The sequence below is a fragment of the Salmo salar genome, chromosome 13, assembly GCF_965601325.2.
Source record: "Salmo salar chromosome 13, fSalSal1, whole genome shotgun sequence".
Classification (NCBI taxonomy): Eukaryota; Metazoa; Chordata; class Actinopteri; order Salmoniformes; family Salmonidae; genus Salmo; species Salmo salar.
Genome location: NC_138303.1, coordinates 42,759,232 through 42,771,504, shown reverse-complemented (window position 1 = coordinate 42,771,504; position 12,273 = coordinate 42,759,232). Strand labels below are relative to the sequence as shown.

At 41.2% G+C, this 12,273-nt stretch overlaps 1 protein-coding gene across 5 annotated transcripts; it reads left to right on the top strand.

The window, feature by feature from the left end:
• The first annotated feature begins 1,517 nt into the window (after positions 1-1,517).
• On the top strand, positions 1,518-10,533 carry LOC106567082 (natural resistance-associated macrophage protein 2). 5 transcript variants are annotated; one of them, XM_014135958.3, is made up of 15 exons: positions 1,518-1,750; positions 2,289-2,372; positions 4,336-4,478; positions 4,706-4,828; positions 5,465-5,584; positions 5,785-5,891; positions 5,987-6,125; positions 6,321-6,476; positions 6,715-6,873; positions 6,989-7,075; positions 8,018-8,137; positions 8,421-8,570; positions 8,961-9,034; positions 9,163-9,316; positions 10,028-10,533. In XM_014135958.3, the coding sequence occupies exons 1-15, from the start codon at positions 1,705-1,707 to the stop codon at positions 10,133-10,135; spliced, it is 1,770 nt and encodes a 589-aa protein (XP_013991433.1). In that variant the 5' UTR covers positions 1,518-1,704; the 3' UTR covers positions 10,136-10,533. The 5 variants fall into 5 exon arrangements, with proteins under 5 accessions (XP_013991433.1, XP_045549231.1, XP_013991432.1 ...); XM_045693275.2 differs by having other exon boundaries at positions 4,333-4,478; positions 5,845-5,891; XM_014135957.3 differs by having other exon boundaries at positions 4,333-4,478.
• Positions 10,534-12,273: the final 1,740 nt, after the last annotated feature.

Genomic DNA, 12,273 nt, shown 5'->3' with positions numbered 1-12,273 from the left:
TAACCTGACTGATGGCAGCCTATTCTTGCATAATCAATGCTTGGAGTTTGTCAGAATTTGTGGGGTTTTGTTTGTCCACCCGCCTCTTGAGGATTGACCACAAGTTCTCAATGGGATTAAGGTCTGGGGAGTTTCCTGGCCATGGACCCAAAATATCTATGTTTTGTTCCCCGAGCCACTTAGTTATCACTTTTGCCATATGGCAAGGTGCTCCATAATGCTGGAAAAGGCATTGTTCGTCACCAAACTGTTCCTGGATGGTTGGGAGAAGTTGCTCTCAGAGGATGTGTTGGTACCATTCTTTATTTATGGCTGTGTTCTTAGGCAAAATTGTGAGTGAGCCCACTCCCTTGGCTGAGAAGCAACCCCACACATGAATGGTCTCAGGATGCTTTACTGTTGGCATGACACAGGACTTCTCCGGACAAGCTTTTTTCCGGATGCCCCAAACAATCGGAAAGGGGATTCATCAGAGAAAATGATTTTACCCCGGTCTTCAGCAGTCCATTCCCTGTTCCTTTTGCAGAATATCAGTCTGTCCCTGATGTTTTTCCTGGAGAGAAGTGGCTTCTTTGCTGCCCTTCTTGACACCAGGCCATCCTCCAAAAGTCCTCGCCTCACTGTGCGTGCAGATGCACTCACACCTGCCTGCTGCTATTCCTGAGCAAGCTCTGTACTGGTGGTGCCCCGATCCCGCAGCTGAATCAACTTTAGGAGACGGTCCTCTTGTTGGACTTTCTTGGGTGCCCTGAAGCCTTCTTCACAACAATTGAACCGCTCTCCTTGAAGTTCTTGATGATCCGATAAATGGTTGATTTAGGTGCAATCTTACTGGCAGCAATATCCTTGCCTGTGAAGCCCTTTTTGTGCAAAGCAATGACCTTTGTTAACGAGAGAATCACTGACATGATGTCAGCTGGTCCTTTTGTGGCAGGGCTGAAATGCAGTGGAAATGTTTTTGGGGGATTCAGTTCATTTGCATGGCAAAGAGGGACTTTGCAATTAATTGCAATTCAGCTGATCACTCTTCATAACATTCTGGAGTATATGCAAATTGCCATCATACAAACTGAGGCAACAGACTTTGTGAAAATTAATATTTGTGTCATTCTCAAAACTTTTGACTGTACCAATTGGATACCACGAAATTGGGGAGAAAAAGGGGTAAAGAAAAAAAAAAAAATATATATATATATATATATATATTTAATGAGCCATTCGCAGTTTCACTGTACCGGCCGTGTGTACTTAGACTTGCATGGCTTAATCTTTAAAATATATATTCTAAAATAAAATAAAATGGTTATTGTGTTCCTACCAAGCTATTAGCACTTGTCGTGAAACACTCCATGGGAGAATCTCAATCGCATACTCTTTGGGTCCTCTCGCCTCGTTCTCAAACCCCATAGGAGGAGAAGGTTTGAGAACTAGGCGAGAAGAGAGAGAGGACGCGAGGAATATACCATTGAGTTCCTCCCCATGTCGTTCCTCCGAGGTAGATAAGTTGTTCCCTCCGATCACTCCAGGTCCGACATGATGTGAACGCGGCATCAATTGCCACACAAAGTAGGCTATTCCAAAACAGGAAGTCATATTATTTACCTGAATACCTGACTGCACTTGCATGCTCATACCAATATCGTCCATGAGGACCTACTAATTAATGGACAGGTAACCTACCTTTTGGCTTTGAAGAAGACAGGGATGAAGCGCTTCAGTTCATCAAAAATGTTATCTTTTCTGACGTCAGGTAAGGTGACAGTAGAGCTAAAATATCTCAGCGCTAGGGGGAATAAATACATTAATTCAGCTGCGAGGGTGACGTGTCAGACCTTAGCGGGACTATTTGATATGTTACATAGATGGACTTTTAAAAAAGATGTGAAGAGTACTCTACAGAAAATGTGCTTATTGCTATGTTCAATGCATGCTTCTTTTGCTCTTTCCTTATTCAGTGCACGAAGTATAAAAAATTTTTTTTTCCATTGTGACCATGTTTGAGGGCAATATTTACTCATTGTTATCATAATTTGATGAATTGTTGATCAAGTAAAAAAAGTTCATGGTTTTTATTTGACTCAGTCAGTCCAATTGTTTTGTGGGTGGCATTTTTCAGCTAAACCCTGTAATTTACAGTAGTCCTATGTGGGAAGTCCCAGTTCTCTTTGCATGGGTTGGATTAGTTTTGTGTACATTAGGCTAGTATACTTTTTGTGAAAATGGTTTGAGTGTAGCCAACCACACCATAATCTACCCTAAATTATAACTCTGTGTGTTACTGTTTTCAGACAGAACCCCCCATCCTGGGAACATCCACATCTCCTCACTACCTCCCAGTATTCCTACAGACCAGGAGCCAACACATGGAGAAGGTAAGGGAGCCATAGAAGTAGAACAGTATAAAGTGTATTCTATGGTAGGAGCAGCAGAGAAGAAACCACTTCATTTCTGTTACATTGACTGGTTGTGTCAATGGCAGTCCAAAAGAAATCGGGTTGCACAGAGGTCGGTTTGTCATGCACACACATCTCTGTGTAAGTAGGCTACATGTTACAGAAAATAAACTTGCTTGCTTACAGTCCAGTTTTTGAGATATACAGTACCAAGTTTTTTTTTTTTTTTTTATATTTTCTACATTGTAGAATAATAGTGAAGACTTCAAAACTGTGAAATAACACATGGAATCATGTAGTAACCAAAAAAGTGTTAAACAAATCAAAATATATTTTAAATTTGAGATTCTTCAAAGTAGCCACCCTTTGCCTTGATGACAGCTTTGCACATTTTTGGCATTCTCTCAACCAGCATCATGAGGTAGTTATCTGGAATACATTTCAATTAACAGGTGTGCCTTGTTAAATGTTAATTTGTGGAATTTCTTTCCTTCTTAATGCGTTTGAGCCAATCAGTTGTGTTGTGACAAGGTAGGGATGATATACAGAAGATAGCCCTATTTGGTAAAAGACCAAGTCCATATTATGGAAAGAACAGCTCAAATAAGCAAAGAGAAACGACAGTCCATCATTACTTTAAGACATGAAGGTCTGTAAAAAGTGCAGTTGCAAAAACCATTCAGCGCTGTGATGAGACTGGCTCTCATGAGGACCACCACAGGAAAGGAAGACCCAGAGTTACCTCTGCTGCAGAGGATAAGTTCATTAGAGTTAATTGCACCTCAGATTGCAGCCCAAATAAATGCTTCACAGAGTTCAAGTAACAGACACATGAGTCAGGCCTTCATGGTCAAATTGCTGCAAAGAGACCACTACTAAAGGACACCAATAAGAAAAGACTTGCTTGGGCCAAGAAGAAGAAGGAGGAGGTGTGGGGGTGCTTTGTCTGTGATTTATTTAGAATTTAAGGCACACTTAACCAGTATGGCTACCACAGCATTCTGCAGTGATACGCATCCCATCTGGGACTACCATTTGTTTTTCAACAGGACAATGACCCAAAACGCACCTCCAGGCTGTGTAAGGGCTATTTGACCAAAGAGAATGAAGGAGTGCTGCATCAGATGACCTGGCCTCCACAGTCACCCAACCTCAACATAATTGAGATGGTCTGGGATGTTTGACCGCAGAGTGAAGGAAAAGCAGCCAAAAAGTTTTCAGCATATGTGGGAACTCCTTCAAGACTGTTGGAAAAGCATTCCTCATGAAGCTGGTTGAGAGAATGCCAAGAGTGTGCAAAGCTGTCATCAAGGCAAAGGGCGGTTACTTTTGAAGAATCTAAAATATATTTTGATTTAACACTTGTTTGGTTACTACATGATTCCATATGTGTTATTTCATAGTTTTGATGTCTTCACTATTATTCTACAATGTAAAAAATAAATAAATAACCTATGAATGAGTTGGTGTGTCCAAACTTTTGACTGGTACTGTGTATCACACAGCAAGCAAACCTTTGAGTTGTGTCCTTTGGACTGCCACTGAAACAGCCAGTCAAAGTTGAGTGTTATAAAAGTACTTTCTTGCTGCTGGCTCAAATAATTTTCAGATCGGCTTGTGCTTGTCAATGTTGTACTGTGTTTGTTCTTGCAATCAAATCTATATGACTGGATTATATTTATTGCAATCAGCATGGTTGGATTTCAGCCATGATACAGTTTACTATAGGCACCACTGAGTTCATACTTGCCTGCTCAGCTGTATGGGCAGGAGGGAAGCAAATGTAATACTTCCTTGATGACATTACTGCGCTGTAAAAGTTATGCAGTTGTGAAATAAAATTGTGCACGTTCTGTGACCTGATGTAATAGCCTGAACTGGTTTGACTGAGTTGTTCAGCTATGTTAATGAGTGTATCTCACCGTGTCTCTTATTTCAGAAGACATGGCACAGGGGAAAGGAGTTGAGACCACACAGACACAGCGAGGAGCCCCCTCTGTCTTTCCAGAGGGCCAGAATGGGGGAACTGATCTATCTAGTACCTATTTTCACCATAAGGTCCCCATTCCAGATGATGACAGTCAGGTATGAGAGAGAAAGGTCTCAGACTGTCTCTCTTAGAATCCCAATTGTACTATGATTTGCTGGTCTGTTCACAGTGAATAGACTTGGCTTATTTGACTTTGATGTATTACTTTTAGCTCATAGTGGAGCAAAGGGCCTCAAAAGTGCATCAGAATATATACTTTACATTTTGAAAATTGTTTTGGAGCAATAAATGTTTAAACCCTTATTCCTCCCTCCTGGTTTAGATGTGGTTCAGTTTCCGTAAGCTATGGGCCTTCACAGGACCAGGATTCCTGATGAGCATCGCCTACCTAGACCCAGGAAATATAGAGTCAGACCTGCAGTCAGGTGCTAAAGCAGGATTCAAGGTACATGAAGGTTCAACGTTGTATTCAAACCCAAAAGGCTAGTTTCCCAGACCAGATTAAGCATATTCCTGGACTAAAAAGCAAGCTCAATGGAAAATCCCTCTTCAAAAAGTGCAATTTACACTAGGCAAATTTAAATCAAATTAATTTAATAAAGCCTTTTTAAAATTATTTTATTTAACCTTTTATTTAACTAGGCAAGTCAGTTAAGAACAAATTATTTATGTTGACGGCCTACCAAAAGGCCTCCTGCGGGGACGGGGGCCTGGGATATTTATTTTTTTTTTTTTAATCAATATAAATATAGGACAAAATACACATCACAACAAGAGACCTAAGACAACAACATAGCAAGGCAGCAACACGTGACAACACAGAGAGAGAGCTAGCACTGGAGTAATATGATCACATTTTTTTTTTGGGGGGGGGGGGGGGGGGGGTCAAGATTCAGGTCAAGATTATAGCTGATGTATTTGACTAGCTGTTCTGCATCATTTTTGGACAGAGGAGTAGACTTAATCTGGGTCAGGGAAATCTGCCTTTTAAAGAACAAATTCTGAAAAATGTTGCGTTATGATTAGAAACGTTTGTGTATCACAGATGGATGACATCTCTGTTCTCCTCCCATGTATCCAGCTGTTGTGGGTTCTTCTGGCAGCCACCATCATTGGTCTGCTGTTACAGAGGCTGGCAGCCAGACTGGGTGTGGTCACTGGGATGCACCTGGCAGAAGTCTGCAACCGCCAGTACCCCACCGTGAGGCTCCCTTTTTGTCACTCACACTCTCTTGAGAAACCCGACCAATATTGAATGAACTAAATCAAATTCTTCCATTGCCTTTAATACAGTTGCTCATCATAAATTACTTTTTTTGTACTAGTCTACAACTGTTGCTTCGTATTGGACGTCAAATGTTTCAGAATGTTGTTCAATTCATGTTTTTCTCTTCTGCCTAGGTGCCACGCATTGTCCTGTGGTTGATGGTGGAGCTGGCCATTATTGGTTCCGACATGCAGGAGGTCATAGGCTGTGCCATTGCATTCAACCTCCTCTCCTCTGGCAGGTAGATGACAGTACTGACTGATTGTAGGCTATTACAGAATAGGGAGTATAGTGCTATTGGTACCCTAAATTATTTGTTACGTCCTGTGTCTACAGGATACCTTTGTGGGGGGGTGTTCTCATCACCATCATCGACACATTTGTGTTCCTCTTCCTGGACAAGTATGGTCTGAGGAAACTTGAGGCCTTTTTTGGGGTCCTTATTACAATCATGGCCATCACCTTTGGATATGAGGTACACAAGGCTTGACTGTCCTTTCGATTCTTTTGTGGAGGAATAGGAATTGTGGATGCACCCTGTACATGTACGCTGCCTGCCTTGTAGCAGTCATACCTGTACTCTCTGAGTGGACAAGCATTCTCCCTCTCAGTATGTGATGCTCTAATGTAGAGGAAGGTTGTGGTGACCTCTGACCTCTTTTCCTCCCAGTATGTGATGGTGCGTCCGGACCAGGGGGAGCTGCTCAAGGGGATGTTTATGCCGTACTGTGAAGGCTGTGGTCCTGTGCAGCTGGAGCAGGCTGTGGGCATCGTAGGGGCTGTCATAATGCCCCACAATATCTACCTGCACTCTGCCCTCGTCAAGGTAGCCATGGAAGACCACAGTGGCTCTATTTTAGAATCATATTCAATATTTTTCCACTCAATCACAATTACACCATCGCTGTTGTATAGCCTTGCAACGTTTTATACTGTAATAATGATTTAGTGGAGATATTGACAATCAAGAAACTGTTGTAGTGTGTCCATTGATGACCGTAGAATGGTAGTGATTGTGGAATTCCTTTCTGTCTATAAGTTTGATTCTGTTGGACAATGCTCAGTCTCGACAGATTGATCGTTCCAGTAAGAAGGAGCTCAAGGAGGCCAACAAATACTTCTTCATTGAGTCGACCATTGCGCTCTTCCTCTCTTTCCTCATCAACGTATTTGTGGTGGCTGTCTTCGCTGAGGCTGTCTATGGACGCACAAACATTGAAGTGGTGCGTATGTAGCTACTCTGTATGGAACTAAGAAACTAATCACTGGATTGTGCATTACATGAACACTGTTGTTTTTGTCGTTCTTAACAACATGTCTTATTGCTCTTCATTTCAGCATGACATCTGTAATGCAACTGGTATTCTTCACCTGGATCTGTTCCCCTTGAACAATGAGACACTGCAGGTGGACATCTACAAAGGCGTAAGGCTGCACTTTCATCCTCAGGCTGAATGCCACCATTTTGTTTTTTTCCCTGTTATTCAAGCTTGGTCCCAGATCTGTTGTGCTGGGTGACAGTATTTGGCAAAACAATGATCATAGGAAATTATACTGAACAAAAATATAAGCGCAGCTTGTAAAGTGCTGGTCCCATGTTTTTTCAGCTGAAATAAAAGATCCTAGAAATGTTCAATATGCACAAAAAGCTTATTTCTCTCACATTTTGTGCACAAATTTGTTTACATCCCTGGTAGTGAGCATTTCTCCTTTGCCAAGATAATCCATCCACCGGACCGGTGTGGCATATCATTAAACTGATTAAAGAGCATGATCATTACACAGGTGCACCTTGTGCTGGGGACAATAAAAGGCTACTCTAAAATGTGCAGTTTTGTCACACAACACAATGCCACAGATGTCTCAAGTTTTGAGGGAGTGTGCAATTGGCATGCTGACTGCAGGAATGTCCAACGTCGTTTTAGGGAATTTGGCAGTATGTCCAACCGGTTTCACAACCGCAGACCAAGTGTAACCATGCCAGCCCAGGACCTCCACATCTGGCTTCTTCACCTGCGGAATTGTTTGAGGAGGTGGGGTGCTGCTGAGGAGTATTTCTGTCTCGAATAAAGCCCTTTTGTGGGGAAAACTCATTCTGATTGGTTGGACCTGGCTCCCAAGTGGGTGGGCCTATGCCCAGTCATGTGAAATCCTTATATTAGGGTCTAATGAATTTATTTCAATTGAATGATTTCCTTATATTAACTGTAACTCTGTAAAATCTTTGAAGTTGCTGCATGTTGCGTTTTTATTTTTGCTCAGTATACCTAGTCTTGCATTACCATACACTCAGGTCTTTTTTATGACTCTGCTGTTGGGCTAGGTGTTTTCCTGACACAACACTGAATGTTACCCCTATCATTACAGGGAGTAGTTCTGGGCTGTATCTTCGGCCCTGCAGCACTCTATATCTGGGCCGTGGGAATCCTGGCAGCAGGTCAGAGTTCAACCATGACCGGGACCTACTCAGGACAGTTTGTCATGGAGGTGTGTGCAAGAACACATTCATTCATGGTCAATTCAATTGAAAGATGAGATCGACTTTGAGTCAACCCCTGGATCAATTAGATTTTTTTGGATCTGCTAATTGCTTTAGCTGTCTCTTTGACTGAAGGATATCAGTCAGATAGGCTGTGGTGTGTTTGTGATGGTAAGAAGTTAAAATGACAGTGGCTAAGCTCTGTCATCACAAACACACCACAGACATCATATAAAACCCTACATTAGCTCAATGAAAGTCACAGATCTTGAACCCGTTCCATCCCTACAGGGCTTTTTGAACCTGCGCTGGTCCCGTTTCTCCCGGGTGTTGCTGACCCGCTCCATCGCCATCACGCCCACCCTGCTGGTGGCCATCTTCCAGGACGTCACCCACCTGACGGGCATGAACGACTTCTTGAACGTGCTGCAGAGCATGCAGGTTATTTATTTGTTTCACCTTTATTTAACCGGGCGAGTCAGGTCAGACGGCAGTGCATGCAAATCCACTAACCTTAACCCTAGTTTAATGTCCACAGCCCAGTTCAACCCTAACACACAACCCTAACCCTAGCTTCACATTAACATCCCGGTTCAACCCTAAACCTATCCACAACCCTAACCCCAACCCTAGCTTCATGTCCACATCCTGGTTCAACCGTAAACCTAGCCTCAACCACAATCTAACCTAACTTCATGTCCCCAGGTCGACCCCAGGCAAGCTGTTGCAATTCAACAGAGTAGTTGGTTAATAGTTGAAGCATCTATTGGGGATTGTCAACTTCAAGTGGGACCCCTTCTCATGGCTGCTTTCTTTCTCCCCCACTCACAGCTGCCGTTTGCTTTGATTCCCATCCTCACTTTCACCAGTTTATCCTCCCTCATGAGTGAATTTGCCAATGGATTGTAAGTACACCACAATTATAGTGAAAACTATAACAATTGAGGTACATTACATTTTACATAACATACGATATGAGATTACACTTTTTTTATGCAACTGACTTCTGTTACTATCGCCATTCTCCTTTCAGATTTTGGAAGATTGGGGGAGGAGTTGTGATCTTGTTGGTGTGTTGTATCAACATGTACTTTGTAGTCATCTATGTGACCTCTCTGAACAGTGTGTGGCTGTATGTGTTGGCTGCTTTTCTCTGCATAGCCTATTTGGGATTTGTGGGTTACCTGGTAAGTATTTTTATTTTTTAAATTAATGCTGTTTATTCTTTATATAGCTTTTTGTGTGGTCATGTTTCCATGTCTTTGCGAAGCATACCAAACCAAAAGTGTTATTTGGAGGACCACTTTAAACTTCAACCACTGAGCCAGTTATTAAAGGTCCAATGCAGCTGTTTTTATCTCAACATCAAATAATTTCTGGGTGCCAAGTAAGTACCTTACCGTGATTGTTTTCAATTGAAATTGTCAAAACTAAACAAAACTAGCTTCTCAGCAGAGAGCAATTTCTCGAGCAAGAATTTTGCTATGACTGTCTGGGAGTGGTCTGAGTGGGGAGGGGAAAATGGAAAACTAGCTGTTATTGGGAGAGAGGTTTGGATTTCTTTCTTATTGATCTATTAACTAATTTGCCGCCTCGTGATGTCACCAGGCAGGCCAAAACTCCATCCAACTACAACAGGCTGAAATTTTCATACAGCTCTTACACTTAAAGGGAACTATCATAATTTTCACAGTATTATTCCAACCTTATAGTGTGAAAATATATATAAAACATAGGCAAATTACATTTTTGTCTCCACTGGGCCTTTAAACTTTTAACAAACTTTGTGTGAGGACAGTTGTATGTGTAGGAATGTGGTCCTGGCAGTAGAATGATTATACGTTGTACTGGCTCTCTCACACCACTCTCCCCATCTCTCTCTCTCTCTCTCCCTCTAGACGTGGTTATGTCTGATAGCGCTAGGTGTGTCCTGTCTGGATGTCACATGCAGGGCCAGGGACGACACCACGGTTCTGATAGAGCAGCAGCCAGAGTTTGACTCCTGAGCATGGTTCCTTCCTGCATGTGTGTTTGTGTGTGAGGCTATGGGAGGAGCCTTGGGATATTTGAAGGTGCTACTGTACAGATTGTAAGATTTGTTTACAATTTTGAAATGACTAATGTTCTGTAATGATATTTGCCTTTATGACAATTGTTATTTAAGGAATATGCATTAATTAACATTTATTATGGTACATTTCATTAATTATTTCACTTTTGTATGTATTGAATTTTAAGATAATTGCCATATTAATGATCATATTAGGACTTTGATTTGTGAGGAATTTAGAAAAGGATTGTGAAATGGTACTGTACACTGTAAATGTCAATATATTCTATTTACTCAGTGAATAAATTACATCCTGAAATTGTTAAAAATGCTAATAAATGCTCCCATTTTTTATGTTGTGGTCAATGAGATCTACCATGGAAAAATGGTTTCATAATGTATGTGTCTAGCATTCCTCAACTCCGCCACAGGGAGCCACTGTGGATTCAAACTGAGGGTAATGTTTGAAAAGTACCAGTACTGTAGTCTACAACAACAAACATGGAATGCCATGAACTTTAACATATTGTGAAAATGTATCACTATATTGTTTTTATCTGTAGATCCACCATGATGATTTTATTTAACCTCATGTCTTCTTTATTGCTTCCATCTGCAAATGCTACCCTTCTGTATGCATCAAGTTCCCATTCACAGCTAATGTTGTTGATTTTTTTGGGGAATTATTATGCTGGTATGAACAATCGTGTCATTACATTTCCTGTAGCAATCACTGGTATAAGAGTTAAGCATATTCCAGACTGGAAGGTCTGTGACCTTTTTAAGAAGCGGGCCAGAGCAGACAGACAGGTTTTCTTTGCATTGTGGCGGCGGGAACTTTTTCCTGTCATGGCGCCAGCAGCCTTCTGTAAGGAGGGAGAGTCTTCCCACCTCCCCTCTGTGTTTTTGTTTTTCTCAATGAGCCGATCTCTCCCTGTGTAGGGCTCTCACAGCCTGTCCAGCAGGCCCCTTTCCTGGAAACATAGCCCAGCAGAGGCCACTAAGGGGCAGAGGAGGGAGGCCAGGGCGGCTTCTTCCAGGAAATCACATGATCCTGGACCTAAAGTCCCAGTCCTACATAAAACCTAAGATGTGACCAATCTCCATGGTATCTGGATGCTATTGACAATGTTGCACAGTTCTGTAAGTAAGTATTGAGGCACACATGGGACATGTATGCTATATTTCCTGAGTGATTGGAGATATGTAATATAGTTAATTGCGTTTTTGTAGGAATAGAAACTACAACAACCAGTGTTTTTTTATTTTTTTTATTATGTTTATTCTGAACAATGTATTCTCATATCCAATATTGTTGTAGAATTTAATTATTTTTTGAACAGAATTTATTAAGATGAAGTTCGATGGTGAATCGATAATTATCTGCTATTTTTCGTTGTTTTGTACAAAGATTGATGTTTGATGTCATGTGAAGCAGGTGAAGGATGGACAGGTAGAAGCTATATTTGCACCAGGATGCTTTGACCCCGCTCTCTGCAGTTGACTAAGATTGGAACAAAATTAAATATTTGAAAATTACTCTGTCATTCATTAAGTCTAATTAAACATTTTAAAACACTTTGCTTGAAACGTATTTATATTTATAACATAATTATAGCAAACAATTTTCCTCAATTATCGTTCAGTGATTATTCTGAAAATCTTTGCTGTTATGAACCATCATGTAGGCTGTGTGTACATTAGTTGCAGTGCAATTGCAACACCATAATTTCATTTGTAATATACTTAATTTGAGTTAATACTACTAATAAAAACTTTACATAAATCATCCTGCAACATTGCTTTAAATTATGACCCATTCCTTAATCCTACACTTCTATTCTTTTGCTTTTTATTTGTGAATTTTAGTTTTTGTTGTTCACTTGTGTGCCACTTTGAAAGTCATAATCAACACAGGGCCTCAGCACCAGCTGCCCTACTCCTCTCTCTTTCTGTCTTTATATTTCTCTCTTTCTCAGTCCCTCTCTCTTGAGTCTCTTTCTTTCCCGTCTCACTCTCGCTGTCTGTCTGTCTCTCTTAGCTTGGAGGAATGCAAAGACAACATGACCAGGAGTTTTAAAGTTTCATTAGTGT